The sequence below is a fragment of the Electrona antarctica genome (assembly GCF_951216825.1).
Source record: "Electrona antarctica genome assembly, chromosome: 20".
Taxonomy (NCBI): domain Eukaryota; kingdom Metazoa; phylum Chordata; class Actinopteri; order Myctophiformes; family Myctophidae; genus Electrona; species Electrona antarctica.
This window is the reverse complement of record NC_136801.1, coordinates 14,417,611-14,440,663: the sequence shown is the minus strand read 5'-3', so window position 1 is coordinate 14,440,663 and position 23,053 is coordinate 14,417,611. Positions and strand designations below refer to the sequence as shown.

Below are 23,053 nucleotides of genomic sequence, written 5' to 3'. Positions count from 1 at the left end.
GATGCAGTCTCTATGTGTTTTTACTGGTTAAAGCTAGGTTAAAAAAAAACACACACACACACAGTTAAATGCATTTTATTTTTGATACGGCCACGGCATTACAAAAGTAGGCTACATTATGGAACCATGCTACATGTATGTTCAATTAGCATACCTGGATGGTATTTCCATGTCATTGCCTAGCAACAGGACACTTCAGCCTCATGTTGCCGCACTCCTCACTAATATAACTTTGGTTACTATAGTTACTTTATAAATTTAGATTATTATTACAAAACATACATTAACCACTTCAGCTCTATTTAAACTTTGCCTATTTGAAAATAGCAGATACAAGCTCATTGTGAGCATTCCGTAGCAGTAGTGTCTCAGAGCCTCTGCCTGGTGACCAAAAGCCTAATTCCCCTAGGCTCCAGTGGTTTTCATTTCCAGTGATCCGGGGATCACCAGTTGTCCTTAGGGGATCCCTGGTGGTCCCTAGCTAAATGATGGAGTTTTGGTAACCAAATCGACCCTTATAGATATTTAACTCTTGAGAGCATAAAATGAAACCAAATGGAAACCACATTTTACGTTCTTAAGAGTTACATTATTCTTAAACATCTGCATTACATAATGTACAAGAAGTCACAATTAGAGAATATATAAGAATTGTTATTTTGATTCATGTTTTGCCTGTTATCTCTCCTATGGTACCACATCAATACAGCATGGAATGGTGGACAAAACGTTTGGGTCTGCAAGGCTATATCTTATCAAATGGTGGTCCGTGGCTCAAAGGACCACCATAGACCTTGATATGAACATGATATTTTGTTCTTTTTTGGTTTAAATTAGTTTATATTTGATAGGTATACTTTATACATTCCCACACTCACCAAACTACATGACTTCATACACATCTCATACTAAGGACCGCAATGGAAACAAGCTGTAAGATTTTTTGCGTTATCCTTTGATCATGTTATTATTTATTTGGTTGTTATTATTGCATGTGTTTATTTCATGATCAATAAAGATATCAATCACTCACTTACCCCACCAACATTCTTGTTCTGCATTTATCGTGAACTATATTCTTCCAAATGTTACCACCGTGCTGTGAGCAACCAAAACAATCTGTTCTTTGGTTATATAGGCCTACATAGGGGTGGGATATATCGTGATTTTTATGTAGGCCTACTTATTTATTTTTTCATGTCAGAAAGACTGACTGAGTTTATCTGTCTGCATTGAAATGAAATTAAATGAAATGATTACTATATTTACCCAGGGTATCTGGGCTAAGCTCAAGAACTTGTTTCCAGCCAGGCCCTGCTCATAGAACATTTCATCGTAGTGGTTCAATGCCTTGTTCAAGGGCACTTCAGCGGTGGTAATTTTAACGTGTCGGACCGCTGATTCGAACTGGCGACCTTCCGGTATCAAGACCGCTCCGCAATCCATTCGGCCATGAAGTGCATGATTGTACTTTTCATGGTCTACTTGTTTAGAATTGCTTTAAAATGTTCTAGTATGATTGAACTTTACATGGTTTATATTGTTTAGTATTGTTTTAAAAAGTTCTAGTATAATAAAAGCACAATATAAATCGAATCGGCATCCTAGGTATCTGAATCGTATCGGGAGGTAAATGAATCGTCACACATTAGATCATTCGTACACTTTGTTTTGTCTTATCTGCGGCCATGTGAACTGCAGAACCATGTCTTTCTCCAAGAAGAACTGCAGCTGTTGAGCCGTCTACACTAGTACACTGCTATCAGTGAGGACATTTAGGTTTATTTTACACACCTGCTGACTTTGCTTAAAGTTTGACCCACCTGTGTCGTTATCAGCTACCAATGACAAAACAAAAAATAAATAAAGACTAACTGTTTACATGTTCGGTTCCAGTTTTTAAATTCCTCAATGATGAAAACACATAGGCCTACCTCAATTTAATGTTATTAAACGTTATGAGACTGAGAATAATCAGCACCAAGAAAAGATTCAACATGTCTTTGACATGGTGTTTCGTCATTCCCATCATTTACATTGGCATGTAGCCACATTGTTGCGTCACTCACCACAAGAAGGTATATCACAACCAACGTACTGTATCTGGTCACTTCACCATCCAAGATGATACGACTCATAGCTCTCTTGTGTTGCATTGGTAAGTCTTATAGAAGAGGCACAATGATGAGTTTGGATTATTATTTTAATTCTTTCTTGCAGTTTTATTTTGGCAGTGATGGAAGAAGTAAAACTTTTATTTTACTTAAAGGACATGATCGGTAGTGCTATGGGTCATTTCAGTTTTGGTCATTTGTGTAAGAACAATAGCTTCTATTATAGCAGGATAACTTTCCAGGAATAGAAAGCTGGCTGTTTCTATTTGCTTGGAAATATCGACATCGATGATGTCACTGGTAGGTGTGGGTTTCAGAACTGTCTACTACACAGCCCTCATCTGAGGCACAGACTGAGTAGACACAAATGGTGCCATATTTTAATGAGCATTAATGAGGACCAATTAAGATAGGTTGAAAATGTGTGAAGTCGTCCTTTAAGTAAAAGTATCTACCATATTGTAGAAATAGTAAAAGTACTGAAGTAGTAAATAGTACTAAAGTAGTAAATATCCTTAAAGTTTCTAAAGTAAAAGTACTCATTATGTGGAAATTCTCATTTCACAATTTTTCAAAATGTATAAAAAATCCTTTGAAAGTAGCCGATCAACAAACACATGCACGCGCATGCGATGTGTTGTGAGCTTGTAGAATATAATAGCTATGGCTGGAGTTAAAGTATGTTTTGTAATAATAATCAAAGTCTACAGTACAGTCTAAGTAATTAGTAACTAAAGTTTTCAAATAATTGTAGTGGAGTAAAAATACAACATTTGCCTCTGAGATGTAGTGGAGTAGGCCTACTCAATAATTATTATTATTATTCAAAATTATACATGAGTACATTTACTTATACTTCCCACCACTGTTTTTAAGGATAGTTACAACTGCATGTCCTCACTGTGTACTAACTGCTCTGTGTGCATAAGGATTGATTTGTGCTGAGGCACCCTTCAGCAATGATGAGAGGGTGGTAGGAGGCACCGAGGCTGAACCCCATTCCTGGAAATACCAGGTAAAAATATAGGCCTCCACATTTCACTACTGTACTGATTTGCTTGGAATTCTTTATTATCCATCAAGTTCACATCACAGTTGGACAAGAACACCGGTTTGTGTGTGCTGTACCATATTGAATTGAATGCAATGTGCTTACTGCTTATAATGATTTTTTACTGTGGTAAAATTATGTACTTTTTTGTAATTGCTTCACATTGCTTTGCATAGCTTTTTTTTCATCATTAGCTTTGCTTTGTATTTTTGCTGTTTTGCAACACATTAATCTATTAGCCTTATAGGCTCTGCAGGGCTGTACTTTAGCGTCTTGAAAAAAGAAACATACTGTAATATCAGTTAATTTTTCATTGTACTGTCAGTAAAAATGTCCATTTGATTTCTTTGAGTTGGATGATTATGAAAATCTGAATGTATGTTACAAGAAAGGAGTTTTTGTTGTGTCAAATTGTATATCTCAAGCTTGGGAGAGATGACACTTTGCATACATCTGAGCTTTAATATCTTGGAATGTAGTGTGGTAAAGTGTAATTGTAAAATGGAGTCTTTAGAAACCCACAAAATAAATGAATCAATAAATGAATGAATGAGCTGAGTGGCATCTGCCTCCATATTGTTTTGATATTTTGTAGGTGTCTCTCCAAGAAAACGATGGTGATAGCTACTACCACATCTGCGGAGGCACCCTTGTTGAGTCCTTCCACATCCTGACTGCAGCCCACTGTGTCAGGTAGGACTCTCACTGTTCTCCACACGGGAACCCTCCTTAGACTTTGTTAACTTATCTAGTTTTGTTATCTTTCTTTAATTCTATATATTTAGGCTACCCTTATTTTATTACTAATTGGAATATGCTAAAGCAAGTGTGTAGATTATTTTTCACACAATGCCAGCAGGTGTTAAAATGTCTAAATAATCATTCGATTTATGGCTTAACTCTATATGTGAAAACTTTTTGTTGTTTTTAAGAGCCTACAGTATAATCCAACCTGTATCATATATATTGTATCCTAACCTGAAAGTGTTGTTGATTGTGTTTCATATCTTTGTGTTATTAACAGCGTGGATGGTAAGTACCGCGTGGTGCTTGGAGAGCATGATCTCTCTAAAGACGGCGGCACTGAGCAGATAGTCGACGTGGAGAAAGTTATTATCCATCCGGGCTGGAAAGGTGACCTTGGCAATGGGTAAAGATTATCACGTCACTAACCCTACAATATTGATTAGGAACTGTAGACGTTAAACTACCAATCAGAACTTTAAAAGGTTTTCTGCACATTTCAGCTCACAGTGCAATTGCTCATGTTTTTGAAAAGACTAAAGGGATACAGGAAGAGTGGGCACCAAGAAAGAGTGGGCACCTCAATGTTGAATTGTTTTCCAAAATGTAAACAATAATAATATTAAGAAGAATTTGGAAAATGGTCTTAAGTACATGATTTACACATGCACGGTGCAACATAATAAGACATAATTTTACCCTTCAACATCTTGTTTATGCCCCAAATGACTGGCTATGCAGGTTAAGGCATGTTAATTGTCGAATGTTCAAGCATGGCCTAATCATGTATGGATTTGTTCAGACGCGCCTCCTCAGGAGACTTGGCTCAGATCTGAACCCATTTGATTTGGCGTTAGAAATCTGTTGCGACCGCATGCCCTTGCTGACGTCGACCCCAGGCAGGGTTCGAACCCACAACCTTCCGCATGAAAGGCATATGGAAGGTTGTGGGTTCGAATGTCATATGCTCTAACTCACCACTACACTACTTTACATTATTTATTATTTATTAAAAGAAAATATGCCAATGGCAATTTAAAATCGAGATGCCCACTCTTCCTTGGTGCCCAGTCTTCCGGTTACCAACTAAAGTTGTTTGTTCTTCAGTAAGATGACGAGTATTCTTCTATTTGTGCCTCACAGAAATGATATCGCTCTGCTGAAACTGGCCGAAGCTGTATATGACAACGGCTTTGTGGAACTGGCCGCCCTACCATATGTCGAACAAACGCTGCCCCACAATTTCACTTGTTACGTCACTGGCTGGGGGCGGCTTGGCGGTATGCATTCTGAATTTAACCCTTCTATTAGGAGCAGTTGTTCAGTGTCTTACTCAAAGACACAAATTGGGGAGTGTAAATGTTGTGTGTGTGTGTGTGTATATTAGAGATGTCCCGATACTGTATCAGTATATTTGCTCATATCGGTATAGGCAAATAAGTTGACACTATGGCAGGTAAAATGTTGGGGCATGTGGAGTTTGCTTTCGAGTTGCCCAAACTGCAAGTGCACATTTGAGTGAAGAGTCTGCTATAAACACAACACGAGATATATAGTTAGAAAGCTATAAAAATTATTCCCGGCCGGTGGACTTAAAAATAAGATATTTTTTCTTTTTGTATTATAAATATTATTCTCTGGTATCGGTATTCAGTATCGGTATCGGCTAACACAGAAATTGTGGTATCGGGATTGGATCGGAAACGAATCGGGACATCCCTAATATATATGTATATTTTCTTTTAGGTGAAAACGGTTCACCAGACAAGCTGCAAGTGGCTCCTCTGAATGTGGTAGAGACATCGATTTGTTCACAGCCTGAGTGGTGGGGAAGCAGTATCATGAAGACTGTGGTGTGTGCTGGAGGGGATGGAGTCACCGCAGGCTGCCAGGTACTGGAACACAACTGCAGTGCGATGTGATGCGAGAGTGCGGTCTAGCCAACACCAACTCGGGACTCAGGGACTTGAGCTCTAGTGTTGTTAGCTAAGCTGTCACGCCATAGTGCATCTACGTAGGTGGTGCGCTTCTGAATTGCCTCTCCTGGCTTTACCCTGGGTTGGCTCCATAGTGTCAGTTTGCTTGCCTCTAGTTCCAGGTGCCTGACACAGTGCCCTGCCAGCCTCATCCTTCTCTCTCAGACTTATTTGTCTGTGACCCGTGGTAGGTCCCCATGGTAGGTCCCCGTTGAGGACCACATTTCAGATGTGATCCATCCATGTGACACCTACTGCCATTCGTATCATTCTTGTGTAGACTCCATCCAGGGGCCTTTCCTGTTGTGTTGTGAGGGTCCATGTCTCTCTGCAGTAAATACCATCTTCCCAGCTGTCTTCCCATCCGTATATTGGAAATCTCTGATCGGAATGGTTTCATTCTGAATGAAGAAATATTGTCCATGTAAATGCAGTCAGTCAATTGGAGGTTGACCACAACTCTCCTTTATTCTCAGGGCGACTCTGGTGGGCCTCTGAGCTGCAAGACTGAAGAAGGTGATGATGCACTCTGGAGAGTCCAGGGTGTGGTCAGCTATGGTCCAGCTGGAGGGTGTAACCAGGTCAACAAACCCACCGTCTTCACCCGAGTCTCCTACTTCATTGACTGGATCTATGACGTAAGCCATGTTGCATCTGTGTTTTAGGGCTGTCTTCGATTAAAGATAATTCCTTGTCAACTTTTCCTAGTCAGTGGTTCTTCTCAACCTTTTCTGGACCAGGGCCCACTTGAAAATCTCAAAAGCGTTTGCGGACCACCCATCTGACCACTTAACACGGCAGCCAAAAGGCTTTTTGTTTTTTTAATATATATATATGTCATTAAAATCTTAGCGTTTACTTTCAATACCTTTGCGAACCACCAGTGGTCCCTGGTCCACAGGTTGAGAATCACTGACTATTAATAGCTGAATTAATCGTCAAATTATGTTAAATAGTGTTTGCTGAGAGACCAGCTTTTGCAAGTCAGTGAGGTTGAGATTCTGAACATTTCAATGTAATTGTTGCTGTCAGGCAGAAACTGTTTTTTGTAAATTAATGCCATAGCCTACTTTTGCCATGATGCAAGGCATTTGGGGTTTGTAGACAAGCTATTTTTGAACTCAGAAACAGACAAACAACAGCAACAATATTCGGTATCTAGAGATTACAAAAGATGTGCTCATAAGAATTCTTCAAGAAATAATACCCATAAAAAACGACTAATCAACGAACAACGTCTTGGTCGACTGAGGCCAAACCCTCTGATTAATCGATTATTCTATGAGGTCTACTGTGTTTATAGGTAGTCTAATATGGTTGGATTATAGCCTATAGGTACTACCACTGTCTGAGTAATTAGTATAATGTTTTAAACTTGCTCATTTCTCATTTGTTAAAAAAAGGAAATAAAATGCACTATTATCAGATGTCTCAATTTGACCCTTTCCAATTTATTTGCAGACCGTAATGCCACCTGAGGAGGAATAAAAGGAGTAAGGAATAAAAGTAAAAAGTTGTAAAACACATCATGGTTTGTTGTTTCCTTCAAAGTCAAAATGAGAAGTCATATTGATCACAGGTCTTCAACGTTTTTCAGGCCAAGGACCTCTGAGGCAGAGATGATGAAGCAGGGTTTTCAGACATTTAACCACTTAAACCCTCAGTAGGCTAGTAATCTTGACCTTTGACTCTGTACTTGACCAGCTGTTTTTTGAGGGGCGCTAGCTCCTCCTATGCCCAGCTTTCCGGGTTTGTGTAAACACAAACATTGAAGACAAAAGTGAGGATGCAAATTGTGATTGGCCAAAGCGTGATTGGGTGGGAGACTTGCCATTGGTTGAGCATCGCATAACGATTGTGCCACGGGGGACACTCGTTGTATAATGTAGCTGGTAGAGAGATGTCAGACTCAGACATTGTACAATACTCAAGCGATAATACTGACCCCCCCCCACACACACACACACACACACTCTCTCTCTCTCTCTCTCTCTCTCTCTCTCTCTCTCTCAAGGTGCCTGTCAGATAGAAATCCCAGCTGTGCATGTGAGAGTGACATACTGCAAATAAGCCTTCAGCTCCTCATTGGCATTGCCATTCAGTGAACCGGTCCTCCCCTCATCTGTCTCTGCCCCTGAAGCAACTTTCTGCTAGTCACTCACTGTGCCCTTTAATAAATCCAACCAGAGCTCCATCCTGTGGACAGTTCAAGACCTGCAGGCCGATTCTACAAAATGCCTTCTAAATCAGTAATTCTCAGACTTTTAAAGATATTTTAAAAAAAAAAGCAGAATAGCTGTGAGCTTGCAGATTGTTTTTAATATCCATAATCCATCCAACGCTAAAGGCTAAAATAACACAGACGCTTTCCGTGATTTAATGGGTTAAACATATCCTGTTGACAACGTCAGCTTTGATTACATTCACTCACAATGACTCAACAATCTATCAATGTACAGGATCCTTTACAGATAGATAGGCTACCGTTTATTTAAAGGGATTGTGACATAAAAAAAAAATGTTTTGTAATTTTTCTTTTTAGGCTTTCTGAGCTCAATTGTACAAAAAAACCCTGAACTTTTAACATTCAGTAGATTTTCTGTGGTCTGGGGGTTTCTGGCTCAAATAAGTGCTCTGATATTCCTGTGGACTGTAATGTAAGAGTACACAAATCCCATATATGACAATATATATAACAATTTGCCAGCAGATTTCACTGTTTTAATTGTAGCTCAAAAAGCTGCAGAACACCCCAGACCACAGAACGTCCACTGAATGTTCACAGTTCAGGTTGTGTGGGTGTAATTGAGGTCATAAAACCTACAAGAAACAGGAAAATTGTACCATATATTATATAAAGCTATTGATGATATTCAGCTTTCTCATAATTGACTCCCTGGTTGGCACCACCACCCCAAGGCACTGGCGCTGGCTTGTCCCATGCCATCTGGATCCCAGTGGGAAGCGTCCACCTCCCAAAGGACACCCTAACCTAACACATCACAGGCCTTTTTTTTCTTCTTTTTTTCTTTCCTTGAAAATGTTGGGATTGGCCCAAAAGGCAGTGATTTATTTGCATCCCAGGGAACAGGGCAGGTGTTGCGGACAGTGGTGGAAAAAGTGCTTGCATATTTTACTTAAGTAAAAGTATCAATACTATTACTGCAATGTAAAACTACTCTTACAAATAGAATTCTGGAATTAAATATGTAGGCCTATAAGAACCAAATTGACCCATAAGGGTTCATTTATTGGTTTCATTTTACACTCAAGAGAATTACATTTAAACATCTGCATTACTACTCAACTACAAGAAGTCTACACAATTAGAGAATATAGAAGAACTGTTATTTTGATCAAATCATAATCAACGACAACATTCTACGTTTTGGGTCCAATCTCATCAAATGGTGGTCTGTGACTCAAATGCCGAATGAATAAACAATGGGCCTTGACATGGAAAGGGTTGAAAAACACTGCTATGCCCTATAGCAGTGGTTTTCAACCCTTTCCATATAGTGGTTCCCCAACTTTTTTTAGCTCAAGAAGACCCAAAATAAAAGGAGAAATGAAACGTTTGCACAGGAGTCAGGACCAAGTACAACTATATATGTATAAAGTATAATCATTTTCAGAAACTCTCAAATTGATTCCCAAAAAGATCGTAGTGAATATGGGCACGAGTTGGTTAAATACTTATATACTTGCAAGGTGTGATGTTCTCCTTCAGTTGCTGTACAAATTTAAAAATATATACATTTATATAATACCAACTGAGGCAGCCCAACCCTTTGGTTTTCATTTGCTATGAATTTTAATTCTTTTGTGAGTTAAGACTTGAAAGATGCAAAATTCCCCCACCCCCACCACAGAGATCAAAGTAGCAGAAATGGGGACAAGATATGCCGACAGAAACTAGTTCAGAGTAGCTGTAGTAATGTTTATCGCAGATGGGAAACAAACAGAAGTATTCTTTTGATTATGTAAATAAATATGCAAACCCGTGTTTTATTTGTTTGTTTCGCATTTTATTCATTTTTAATTATTGTTTGAAATAAACATTAATTAATTAATTCTTTATTTAATAAAGAAGGCTAAATCAAAAATCATCTTGCATAGCCCCAGCTTATAAACTAAAATACTTAACAGGGGTAAAGAAAATAATCGAAACGGGATAAAGAAAATAATCATCATCCTGACATGACTGTCATCCTGACTCGACTTATGACTCGTTGAGTGATTGCAATTTTCACTGAACGTAGAATTGGGACGTTAAGGTTCATGTGGTTAAACACATAAATGCAGTTATTTTTGTCATTGTCAAATGACCAAACACCTGCATGGGCATTAAATACATAGATCTTTCTGCAAGAACTCAAAAGATGTGCACATCATGAGGAGTAGAGTTCCGATACCAGCATCGGAAAAGCTGCCGACACTGCCTAAAATGCAGGTATTGGCGAGTGTGCCAGTCTATGCCATTCCGATGTAATTTACCACAATTATAAAATGTACAGTCATCAAATATTTTCGTATGCTCAGTTGACATTGCACTACCGTTTAATACTCTTACTGCACCAAATGGACCCGGAATGGTCCATTTGGTTCCATGTGTACACTCTCAAGCTGTAAGGGTCCATTTGGAATTCTCTGTCACCACTGAATGTAGTATAAATCCAGTATAATCATATTTGAACTGGGGACACCGCACCCTGAATTCCAGCATTTGGAATTGTTGGAGTTGAGGCATTACATTTAGTTTCCACAGATACATATTGTGAAATTATTATTATTTGACAATGTTTGACCAGTTTTTATAGTATAGTTTGTTGATTACTTTCCATGCAGTAATGGTCTTTTCTAGGGACCGCCCCACAGGTTGAGAACCACGGTAGTGTATTGTAGCAGTGGTTCTCAACCAGTGGTGCAGGGACCACCAGTGGTGCTTGAGGGGGATCCAGGTGGTCCCCCAGTGAAATGATGGGAGAGTTGGTAACCAAATGGACCCTTCTAGATCTTTAACTCTTGAGAGCGTAAAATGAAACCAAATAGACCCGTACGGGTCCATTTGGTATCATTTTACGCTCTCAAGAGTTAAATTATTGTTAAACATCTGCATTACTTAACTTACAAGAAGTCGACATACACAATTAGAGACTGTAGAATAATTGTTATTTTGATGGGATTGTTATCGCTCCAATCGTACCAACATCAATACAGCATGGAATCCTATCCTATCCAACGACAACAACACATTCTATGCTTTGGGTCTGAGAGGTTAAATCTCATGGTGGTCCGTGGCTCAAATGCTGAATAGATATTGGGCCTTGATGCAAAAAGGGTTGAAAACCGCTGTACTGTATGGTGAGCTAAAGCTGAGAGAAGAGCTTTAGCTCGTTGTCCACGTTCACCGATTCCTTTGGCGCTTCTCTGACAGCCTGATAAGAAACAAATAAGAAAACCAGTCAAGGCATGAGAATTCAACCTTAAAAAGCTGGAGTGATATTTATGTTCAAATAAGTGTTAAAGAGCTATATATATATATATATATATATATATATATATATATATATATAAGAGCTATATTTTAATAGTAATCACTGCTATAGAGTGTTTGTTCAGTAACAGGGGTCTCCCCCATAGGCAATTTTTGGCTCTCCCATCTCTCTTTTTTAAAATTATATATATATATATATATATATATATATATATATATATATATATATATATATAATTATTTTTTTTATAGGTGATGGTTCATGGCCAATGAGCCGTCACATGACCGGTCTGGCCAATGAGGAGGGATCAAGACCTCACCTATAAAAAGACTTTCATTCCGTTGGTTTAAACTTTGCTTATCCTTTTTGTTTTATGTTAGTTCCCTTCGGGAAGGAACAACAGGTTAAGTTATAGTTTTTCCATGTGTTGTCGTTAGGTTTTAGTTAGGTCAGTTTACTGTTTGGTCTCTCCATTTTCTTTTCGAGGGAAACCATACCATTGTAAGTTGCACTGTTCCACTCAAATATATATCCTATGTATAATATTGTCTACTATTGATCCTCTATTATAAATGATTGCCAATATACTTGAAAGTCGATTAACTTCATAATAATTGTATAATTGAGCCATTTGTATTTAAGAACAAACCTTTGTAACTCTGTAAACTTTTTGACTGAGAAGTAGAAGTAAAGACTTTTTCAACTTTGAGTGAGGTTTCCTGTCCAGTTTATATGTATACCCATTACCCCTAGACATATTGGGCCGTAACAATTACAAAGCATGAATGAAATGAAAAATATAAATGAGAAAAATATAAAATCGCCACTGGTCTCCCCGTTTCCCCAGCACTCTCCTAGCAGTTAACAGAAGATGCATTTTCAGGTCACTCTGTATACCAATTTTATGAGAGAGAACTCTCGTACAGGGTAAATACAGTGAACTTGGAAGTGATAAAACAAACACTTAGCAGACGAAATTGGCACTGAAACACTGTCAAATTGAAGCCGATAAATCGGTACTTTCTCCCGGTTGCCTGGAAAATGTGTTCCTTAACTTTCTAACAAGTTTAAGTGGCATTATGTAACTTTTCTTTCATGAATAAATTGTAATTTTCAATCTGTAGCCTGTAGCCTCTATTTTTGCCACTGGCTTATGAAATGAGTACACAAACGTATTAAAGAGCTAGCCCTAAATGACCATTACAGGTCTGTAACTCTGAGAGTGTACAAATGGAACCAAATGGACCCTTGGTTCCATTTGTAAATTTTGTACACTCTCAGATGTTTTATTCCCAAAGACCCCATAACTCTGAGAACCGCTGTCCACTGGAGACTGACATTCAGTCATTTGGATTTATGATCGAAATAATAACATTATAATGGTGCGTAAAAAACAAATTTTGAATTTGCCGGCCAAGTCTTTGCCACGGTCACGTTTGTCCGTGTATGGACATATTGATGACCCATGCGCAGGAAAATGGGTTCAAATCCGGGGTAGAAGAGGAAAGTTACATACTGCAGCTTTAAAGCTTGATGAAAATGAAACCATTGCAGACTGATACAGCCCACCACCGTCATTTACCTGTACTTGTTTCATGGGTTCCGGAGCGACAGACTTTGAAATACTCGTTACATCCTTCTGGATTTCTGTGAAGATCTGGTTGAGGTTCTCTACTTTCTCATTCTTCACTGCATTGATCTGGAATCATGGATTAAAACAAAGGAAAATCTCATGACTGAAAATGTTTGTACGGCCAGGTCCTAATATGTGATTTGTGAAACACAATGAAAGGCACCTTTGCTTGTATATATGAAATACCCCAGACTATTAAGATTTTATGGACGATGCTTCTGAACATATTGCTAGTTTGACCGCTTTAAAATGCTCCGATCATAAAATAACCGAAAATAGTCTATCCACAATTTCTCAGTGCGTTACAGTTACAAACGCATTGAGAGCTTGTAGATCGGCTATTTTCACTGCGCAACATAGAAGACATGCTGGCTTCTATGGAATCCATATGAATAAAGTCTGAAAACAGTGGTAGCGACTGAGAACTTTAATGCATGTGTAATGCAAAAAACAATCCACTGTCAGCCTGTTCAACAATTCCGCAAGTCGCAAATGAAACTAATTGCAAAACTGGACCTTGTGCCACTGGATTAAAATGTCATACCACGAATCTAAAGGCTTATGGTGCATTCACACGGGCAGACGCAACAATGCAAAGACACGCGAGTTGATTTGGAGCAGCTACATGCATCATTACGTCTTTGCAACGTCATGGCGCTGGCTTCCATTGACAATGAATGGTAGACTGCATCGTTGCATCTGCCCGTGTGAACGCACCAATAAATTGAGGACAGCATTGTTACTTGCTTTGTCCACGTGAAAAAACTGAAGATTTAAAATAATAATAATACTTATAACAATTATTTGAAAACGTACTAGTTCATTTTAAGATACCCATAACCCCTTCAAACCTATTATATGCTTGTAGATCTGTTATTTTCAAAAGATTTTTTTATACATGACGAACTTGTGAAATGGGATATACTGCATAACGAGTACTTTTACCAATGGTACTTTAAGTATATGTTGATGCCAATACGTTTGTACTCTTCCTCAAATAAATTGAGACAATGTTACTCTTCCTCAAATAAATTGAGACAATGTTACTTGTATTTCTAGTTCTACATTGTGGTTGTATTGATTGACAAGTAAAGAATTTAAGCACGTCTTCCACCACCGGTCACTTACGTGTTTTAGAGAAGAGGTGACAGGCTTTGCTTTGTTCTTGATTTTTTGCTTTTTTGCAATTTGAAAGACATTCTGTTTCTGTTTCTTGCCTTTTTGCTTGTTTTTCGCCATGCTTGCTTATTAACCTATGGGAAAAGAAAAACACCAGTCATTTTCAAATATTTCTGACATTATCGTGAGTCAAGACCTATATGCCTTGTTGTTGTTGTTGGTTTCACATCCTTGGTTTCAAACCAACACTACGATAATGTACTCATAAGATATTCAAGCAGTTAGGACAGCAGATCTCGACAGTGTTGCAGGTTGGGTTGACCTATAGTGCCACCTGGTGGTGTCAACACAGCAGTTGCATGGTCTGTTTTTCTTCATCAGATTACAAACCAAAACCAACTGAAGATAAACCTTCTAGTATCTAGTTTGTCTCAGTTTACACTTGTTGCTTGTTATTGTTACATGGCTACAAAGTACAAACAAACCGCTCTGAAACAAACCAGACCAGGGGGTCTTCAACGTGGGGGTCGGGGAACCCTAGTTAGTGGGTCCTCAAAGTTACCCCTCATTTGTGTGATTTTGTACATTAACCACTTGAATTAAACCTTAGGATCTATTCTGAGGGGCATTAGACAAAAACAGCAGATCTACCTAGTACCAGCTCACAACGCATTGTGAGCTGGTAGATCGGCTATTTTTGGCAAAATGGTTTGGTGAAGACTGAAGAGGGGAAAAGTAGCAAACCAAGAGACATGAGCCAAAGGTCAAGTTGACTTCGTATTGAGTGTTTAAGTGGTTAAATGTAAGAAGGAATAATAATAATTATTATTAGCTCGAACCGGTGCTGGTTGTCTCGTTAGAGCCCGCTGCAATGGTGTTCGATCCGAACTTAAACCGGGATGCCGAAGCTTCTTCTAATGCAATGCTAGTAGAGTTGCAAGGCCCAAATCTTCTTTGCGTGGTACTTGGAGTATCTCTCGTGTCCAGAGCAGGAGCCGCAATCGAACAGACTCTAACACATTTATGATCCTTCTTTAATATGGTTAATTAGATGCGTGTCACTATGATGTCACCCGTGTATATCCATATTTGGGGTTTCTGGTTGCTGATGTCAGCACTGGATATCGCTGTTGTCTCCATACATAGGGCTATAGGTTATCCCCATATATGGAGCTCTAAGTGAAAGCCTTCGTAACAATAATAATAAACACAAGACTGATGTTAGATAGAAGCTATCTTTGAAATATATGAAAAAATGTAATGTGCAACACAAATGTATACAATGCTTAAGTACCTTAACTCAAGTACAGTACAAATACATTTTTGAGAGAGCACATTTCACTTCACTTGTAGTCGAGCAATATTTGACCAGAAATACTGGCCTGAACAACCCTCTATGAGAAGACCACAAGGGGAGGTAAATGCAATTTCCCATAGAAAGGACGTATAATTCCCTGTGGCATCTTTTTTCCATTTCACCATTAGAATATAGTGTTTTGTATTCGTTGATGAAATGTATTGTTATCCAGTTTAGCCTTATTGTCTAACTGTACCTTGTGCTGACTGTTAACTAACATTTCTGAATAAGGTATTCAATCAATTAAGCATTCAATCAATCAGAACTTGTGAAAATGAGGCCATCATTAGGCCTACAGCACAGACTAGTGCACAGTGGGATAATTTTAGTTTTCTAAACATACAATGGTCAGCAGAATGATCTGAATGGGTCAACAAATCCAGATAAGACCATCCCGATATGTAATGTAATGATATCACTTGGCCTCATGACAGCTGGGATCACATCCCCTTGTATTGTTGGGTTGATATTTTGATAATAATCTGTTTTCATATTCAGGGCTCCTTCGGGTGGTAGTTATAGTAGTAACAAAGTGTTGATTGACTCAGTAGAATGCCAATGGATACAGTACGGACCAAAACTGCTACGAGGATAAACAAAAGCACTGAGACTTGTTTACATCAGGGTCCTCCATTTTCAATCAGAGTTGGGGTCCCAGTAGCTCCTTTCGGAACCCTACGTTAAAGTTTCTGACATTTTGATGACTTTACGTGGTAGGTCCAAAGGAGCTCAACCCGGGGGGTCCGGAGACGGGCTAGGGTCCCAGAGGGGCTAGGGTCCCAGTACATTCCCAGAGATTACCACAAAAACGTATGCTATATAAACTAAATTAAATTAAGTGTTATCCTTTTAGCACTACTATTTGCAAACTGTTAAAGTATTCAATCAATCAAGAAAAAAGTTTGAGAAAAACTGATGTTGGCGACGTTCAGACTAAATTAATGTAGACTACTATCTGTTATTATGCGTAAGAGCGTGTATAAGTGGCTAAACATTAACGCACTTCTCAAATAATAATATTCATTATAAACACTTTAAAACGTTTTGTGTTTTACACAATGGAGTAGATTAGAAGACAAACCTAGTCTAGAAGCTATTGTTGATATTCCCTCCTCATGTACGAAAAGCGACGATTCCGACGAAAGCGTGTCCTCTATCGATGACGCACAATGTGTGCGACGGAGCAGTACCCCCCAGTACCCATGACAACCAAGAACTGTTTGTCATCATGTCTTATAGTGTTGTTAATAATAATAATAATAATAATAATAATAATAATAATAATAATAATAATAATAATAATAATAATAATAATAATAATAATAATAATAATAGATTGTATCAGTGGTGGTAGAAATGTATTCAGTCACATTTGAAAAAGTCAGTGCCTGCCCTAGCTCTGGTCCATATAGCCAATGGACCAGAAGCATTGGCTATGCCTGCCCTAGTTATTTTTAATGTCAATATACATATTGATGTGTATTTAAGTCACCCCCCCCCCCCCCCCCCCCAAATGCAAAGATTTTCGGGACATCTTCAAATATAGCTCAATTATAGCCGATCTGCAAGCTCACAACTTGTCCTTCGCCTTTGCGACACATTGTGAACTTGTAGAATAGAGCTCAAGTCAAGTTTTTAGTCCATATTAAAGTTAGGTTGCTGCTTTAATTGTCTAGAAATGCAGTTGCAAAAATATAAAAAATGAATAGATTAGATAGAGTATACAAATGCTTAGAAAATGTAATCTTTCTATCAGGCTTTGTGGCGCAACGGTAGCGCGTCTGACTCCAGATCAGAAGGTTGCGTGTTCAAATCACGTCAGGGTCAAATCTTTTGGAATGTGAAACACGAACACACAACACACAACAGTGACAATTAGGCCCACGCTGCACTTTAAATGGGAATTTATTTTATAAGAGGAAGATGTCGACTCATTTTTCATTCCAATTCATATTTTCTCACATCTCTCAACCCTTTCAACTTCAATACTGGCAATTCTCTTTTCCATCGCCAGATGGTGGTGAAGAGCTACGTGAAGCGTGCAGTATTAACAATGACGTGTTTCTCTCAAAAGTGCCTGTGTTTTTGGCCGGCTGCAGTGGCACACATTTTGATGCTGAATCTGGGTTGCACATGGTTTGTTGAACTGCCTTTGGTGTTGTGGGTGTGGACTTAATTGACATTATAAGGAAGTATGGGTAGGCTACATTGGTTTGATTGATTGATTGCACACTTTGAGAGGCTGGAATAGTTTAGGGTCGACGACAGAGTACAGCTGCAGCATTTTACAATGGGTCTGGTCCACAAGATTCGATACACCACCAAGATACCCATGTACCTGTCTAACGAAGTCCAGGCGTTAGGGTCTTCAAGGTGTTTTTGTTTCTCTCAAGCGAGACCCAATCTTTTATGCACCCTTCAGCTGTTTGATGGCCTGGAAGACTTGCCAATTGGTGCATGGAAATGGAATTAATAATTTCAAGCAACCCAATAATAATATTCAATCCACTAACTGTGACTGTAATATCATGAATATATATAGGCTACAATTTAAGTCCCCCAGCCTAACTCTAAAGTCTGCTTAAGGCGCTGTAGCCATATTCATTTTATCCAGAAGGTGGCATCGTAACACCACCGTACGGTCTTCCTGCCTTTCTAAACGTAAACCAATGGGCTCAGGGGTAGAGACAGTGACCGGATGGGAACCACAAGGTTCCAATTTCGAACCCGGGCTCCCACAGAGTTAGCGTCGAAGTGTCCTTGAGCAAGACTCTAAACACTTAATTGCTCCCGATGTGCAGGTTGGTGCCTTGCATGGGATCCCTCCGGCATCGAGTCCATTTTGCTGTTGATTGATTGATTGATTGAATTTATTTATTAACAGTTTGCAGAATTACAGTACATTTCAAGCACAAACTCAATACAAAGACTGTTAACTGTGAGTGGACGACCCAATTAAGCATTTTTTTTGATTGATTGATTGATTGATTTATTAACAGTTTGCAGAATTACAGTACATTTAAAGTACAACTCAATACAAAAACTGTTAACAGTGAGTGGACGACACCATAAAGCATTACACTTGTTTACAATAGGGCCCACCATTTTCAATTAATCAAAACATTTAGAGACGTACGAATATACACAACTATATAGTCAAAAGGAAATCATCATAGGAGGTAAAAAGGGAAAATAAACATATACAGTGAGGGGGAACAGGGGTGGGTAGGGGATTCAGATTTTACGAGGGCCAGTTTCGAATAGCAGCCGTCCGTATAGGTGCCCTTTGAGAGCAGTTTTAAAGGAGTCAAGGGATTCACATGTCTTAATGACTGTTGGTAGGGCGTTCCACATTTTGGTGGCATAGGAGCGAAATTAATTTAGTCCCTTGTTTGTGCCGAGTCTGGGTTGCACATGGTTTGTTGAACTCCCTCTGGTGTTGTGGGTGTGGACTTCGTTGACATTAAGGAAGTATTTAGACAGGTACATGGGTATCTTGGTGATGTAGCGAATCTTGTGGACCAGACCCATTGCAAGGTGCTGTACTCTGTCCTCAACCCTAAGCCATTCCAGCCTGTCAGAGGTGGGTTCGGGGAGTGAGGCCAGGTAGTAGCCTGACCAGTTTGTTTTGGGAAGTCTGGAGCCTTGTTTTAAGGGCCTTAGAGGTGCTGTGGTACCAGGAGGTGCAAGCGTAGTCGAAGAAACCTTGTACAAGGTCTACTGTTAGGGTCTTCAAGGTGTTTTTGTTGACCAGTGAGGCGATCCTGTATAGGATCCTGTATAGGATTATTATACTTGTTTACAAGAGGGTCCACCTTGTTCAATTAATCAAAACATTTAGAGACGTACAAATAGACACTTCTATATAGTCAAAGAACAGAACAGGAATTCATCATAAAGGAGGTAAAAAGGGAAAAGAAACATATACAGTGAGGGGGAAAAGGGGTGGGTGGTGGGGGGATTCAGATTTTACGGGGGCCAGTTTCGAATTGCAGCCGTCCGTAGGTGCCCTTTGAGAGCGGTTTTGAAGGAGTCAAGGGATTCACATGTCTTAATTGACTGTTGGTAGGGCGTTCCACATTTTGGTGGCATAGGAGCGAAAATATTTTAGTCCCTTGTTGGGTTTTGCAGCAATCTTAGGCGTACCAGAAATAAATGAAGTGAAGAATATAGACGAGGAAATATAGAGGAATAATTAAATCAATATAAAGAACAGACAGGGAGGCATCAGCGTTGCTGGAACTCAGTCGACATATGACAACGAACTGAGCGTGTTTATCTACAGTCTCATAGAAATCACCTGTGGTGGTAACAAGCACTTCCGGTTTATCATAAATCCCAACACACCACATCAATAGCCTACAGCATGGATTGTGGACAAAATCGTATCCAATGATAACATATTCTCTTTTGGTTCTGAAAGGCTAAATCTAATCAAATCATGGTGGTCTGTGGCTCAAATGCAGAATAAACTATCCAAACACAAAGGTCTGATTGCATTCAACGGCATTAAACAACGTTAAACTCACTTTGCCACTCACTTTATAAATGTGCATACCCGCATAGCCTAGAAACAGGCTTTACCATGCTTAATCGTATCCATAAAAGTCCAAAAACATATTTTTGCCAAAATGATCAGATCTGACTATATGATCAGTTCTAACTTAGGCTATATGACAAAAAATTATTCCTGTCAAGTAATTCATGGCATTTGCAATATGAAATAGTCTACTTTGAAAGTATAATTGTTTCCCTTGTGGTCAGGAAAAATAATAATAATAGGCCTAATTATATATAATAATTGAATATACTAATAGTCCGGCAGCCGACAGGCTTCTTTTGTTTATAGTGGGACATTTGTTATATAGTCAGAATCATGAAAACCCGCTAGTTTGACATGTAGCCTAAAGCATAATGAAATTTTTACATTTTTGCCTTATGTTAATGGATCACATATAAACCCCTATAACAAATTGCTCAATACCGACAGCCGGTCAGCAAGTGGATTCATGAATCTATGTATATAGACAATATGCTAGGCCAATAAAAAAGACTATATACCAAATGTCCCACCCCACAAGCCCGGCTGCCGGACTAAAACATAAAAAACACTTATAGGAAACCATTTCCCATATTTTGTACATGTAGTGTTTGTATTTGTTGATCCATCCATCCATCCATCCATCCATCCATCCATCCATCCATCTTCAACTGCTTATCTAGAATCAGGTCGCGGGTGTAGCAGTTCTAGTCTGGCTGGTCTGGCTTATTAGCCAGGCTATAGCAGTTCCAGCGGAGATGGCAGTGAATCTGTAAAGAATGAAAGTGACATCTGGTTAATAGAACTCAACATTGCTATAGAATTGAGATAGAATTGTATCCTTTTGTATAGATATTTATATGCAACACATCAAATGTTTTGTTTTCTATTGGTGCAAGTTTTATTTTAAATGTTTTTTTATGGCTTTCGTCTAAGTTATTTTTGAGGGGCGCTAGCCCCTCCTATATACAGCTTTTGTCCACACATGTCTCAATATTTGCCATTGACAATGAAAGTAGAAATTAGGTCAAATGTCCGTCAAATATGACGTAAATTTGTGGCAACACAAACATTAAATGCCATTGACAATGTAGGGAAAATTGACGTCATATGTAGCAAATCGGCTAACCAATCACATAAATTCAGTTCAATTCAGTTCAATGAACGGAGAAATTAGGTCATATATGTGCCTCAAATATGACGTAAATTTGTGGTAACACAAACATTAAATGCAATTGGCTGGGTTTCCCAAAGAAATGTTGTGTTGCACGTAGCTTGAACACACCCCTCTAGGCCGCACACAGAAGCCTGTGTGCAGCCTAATTGGCTGCATGGCAGCCAATCAGACACTATGTCCTTTTATGGGAAACAAATATTATTAAATTAAATTTCAGAGGCAAAGTGATGTCGGCAAGGTAAATGTAGGCCTATATGAAAACACTACTGTTCCATTGTGTAAGTGAATTAAATGGAATAACATTCGATTGTGGGTTAATAAATACAGGCCTATACAAGGAGGTTAAATGGGAGGCTATTGTGCAGTCAAAGTTACCAATACAAGCTACCTTAATTCAGCATTATTAGATTGGTAGGCCTGACAAAGTAGGCCATTCATGGCCAACTTCATGTGCAAAGCGCAAGTTGGCAGCTCAACAGAGTGCATTTCTAGTTTTGCATGCTATGTTGATGAATTGAAAACATAGGACCACAATGGAAACAAGTCCCCTGCAGGATTTATTATGATTAGGCTACATTAACCACTTAAGCCCTATGCATTCTGGACATTTGAAAATAGTCGATATAGACTGACCGTAGATTTGCAATTTTCAAACGATTTTCATACATTTGAAAACATTAAATGGGACATTCTGTACTTTTACTTTTAGTACTTTAATTACACTTAATTTGATATAAAAAACCTTTTTACCTTTACTCAAGTAAATTCTGAATTCCTGACTTTTACTTGTAACAGGGTATTTCTAACATAGCAGTAGATAAGTAAAACATTTGAGTACTTTTTCCACCACTGGTATGGTGAACAGCATGCCAGACATTATGCAATGCATAATGCCTGATGCATAATGTCTGGTCCCCCGTCCAATAGACTCTTCAAAGGCTCCTCAAGCATGTCCATAAGTGGCACTCCGCAAAGTGATTAATGTTTGATGCAGTCTGACTAAAGGTCATGGGATATGTCTGTGAAGTAGCTAATTCCAATGTAATCTTAATGCCACTGATGGTCACGATGAACCTATATATAGCTTCTAAGTAATCCAAGTAATGATTGCTAATCCAACAACTCAACGAGTAGCTAAACTGCAAGCTAACCATGGCTCCATAACCAAAAAAGCAATTCAGATTTACAATGATTCTACCCACACTCTTAGCTCTGAATTTGACTTGTTGCCATCGGGCAGGAGGCTTAGGGCAACATTAGCTAAAAAAGAAGGGTTACAAAACTTAATTTGTGCCAACTGCTGTGGACATTTTAAATAAGACAATGTTTATAGTTCACCTAATCCCCACTGTTCATAATCACTGTTGCTGTGTCTATGTAGTATTTTAATGCATCTGTGTATTTTATGTAATGTTTTATTGTTGTAACTGACTTTGATTGATTGATTGATTGAAAATTGTATTAACAGTTTGCAGAATTACAGTACATTTCAAGCACAAACTCAATACAAAGGCTGTTAACTGTGAGTGGACGACCCAATTAAGCATTACACTTGTTTACAACAGGGTCCACCATGTTCAATTCATCAAAACATTTAGAGACGTACGAATAGACACTTCTATATAGACAAAGAACAGTACAGGAATTCATCATAATGGAGGTAAAAAGGGAAAAGAAACATATACAGTGAGGGGAAAAAGGGGGGGGGGGGGGGGCGGTGGGAGGGGATTCAGATTTTACGGGGGCCAGTTTCGAATTGCAGCCATCCGTAGGTGCCCTTTGAGAGCGGTTTTGAAGGAGTCAAGGGATTCGCATGTCTTAATGACTGTTGGTAGGGCGTTCCA

General features: G+C 38.8%; 2 protein-coding genes across 2 annotated transcripts; one reads left to right on the top strand and one right to left on the bottom strand.

The window, feature by feature from the left end:
- Positions 1 to 2,124: 2,124 nt before the first annotated feature.
- On the top strand, positions 2,125 to 7,373 carry LOC306912876 (elastase-1-like; the record flags this gene model as incomplete). Its single annotated transcript, XM_079489331.1, has 8 exons — positions 2,125 to 2,158; positions 3,044 to 3,129; positions 3,761 to 3,858; positions 4,190 to 4,315; positions 5,053 to 5,189; positions 5,656 to 5,801; positions 6,362 to 6,523; positions 7,347 to 7,373. The coding sequence occupies 8 exons, from the start codon at positions 2,125 to 2,127 to the stop codon at positions 7,371 to 7,373; spliced, it is 816 nt and encodes a 271-aa protein (XP_079345457.1).
- Positions 7,374 to 10,951: 3,578 nt separating this feature from the next.
- On the bottom strand, positions 10,952 to 16,697 carry rbis (ribosomal biogenesis factor). The gene is made up of 4 exons (XM_079489627.1): positions 16,574 to 16,697; positions 14,145 to 14,269; positions 12,966 to 13,082; positions 10,952 to 11,323 (listed from the first exon to the last, which is right to left on the bottom strand). Exons 2-4 carry the CDS (start codon positions 14,253 to 14,255, stop codon positions 11,255 to 11,257), a joined length of 297 nt encoding a protein of 98 aa, XP_079345753.1. The 5' UTR covers positions 14,256 to 14,269; positions 16,574 to 16,697; the 3' UTR covers positions 10,952 to 11,254.
- Positions 16,698 to 23,053: the final 6,356 nt, after the last annotated feature.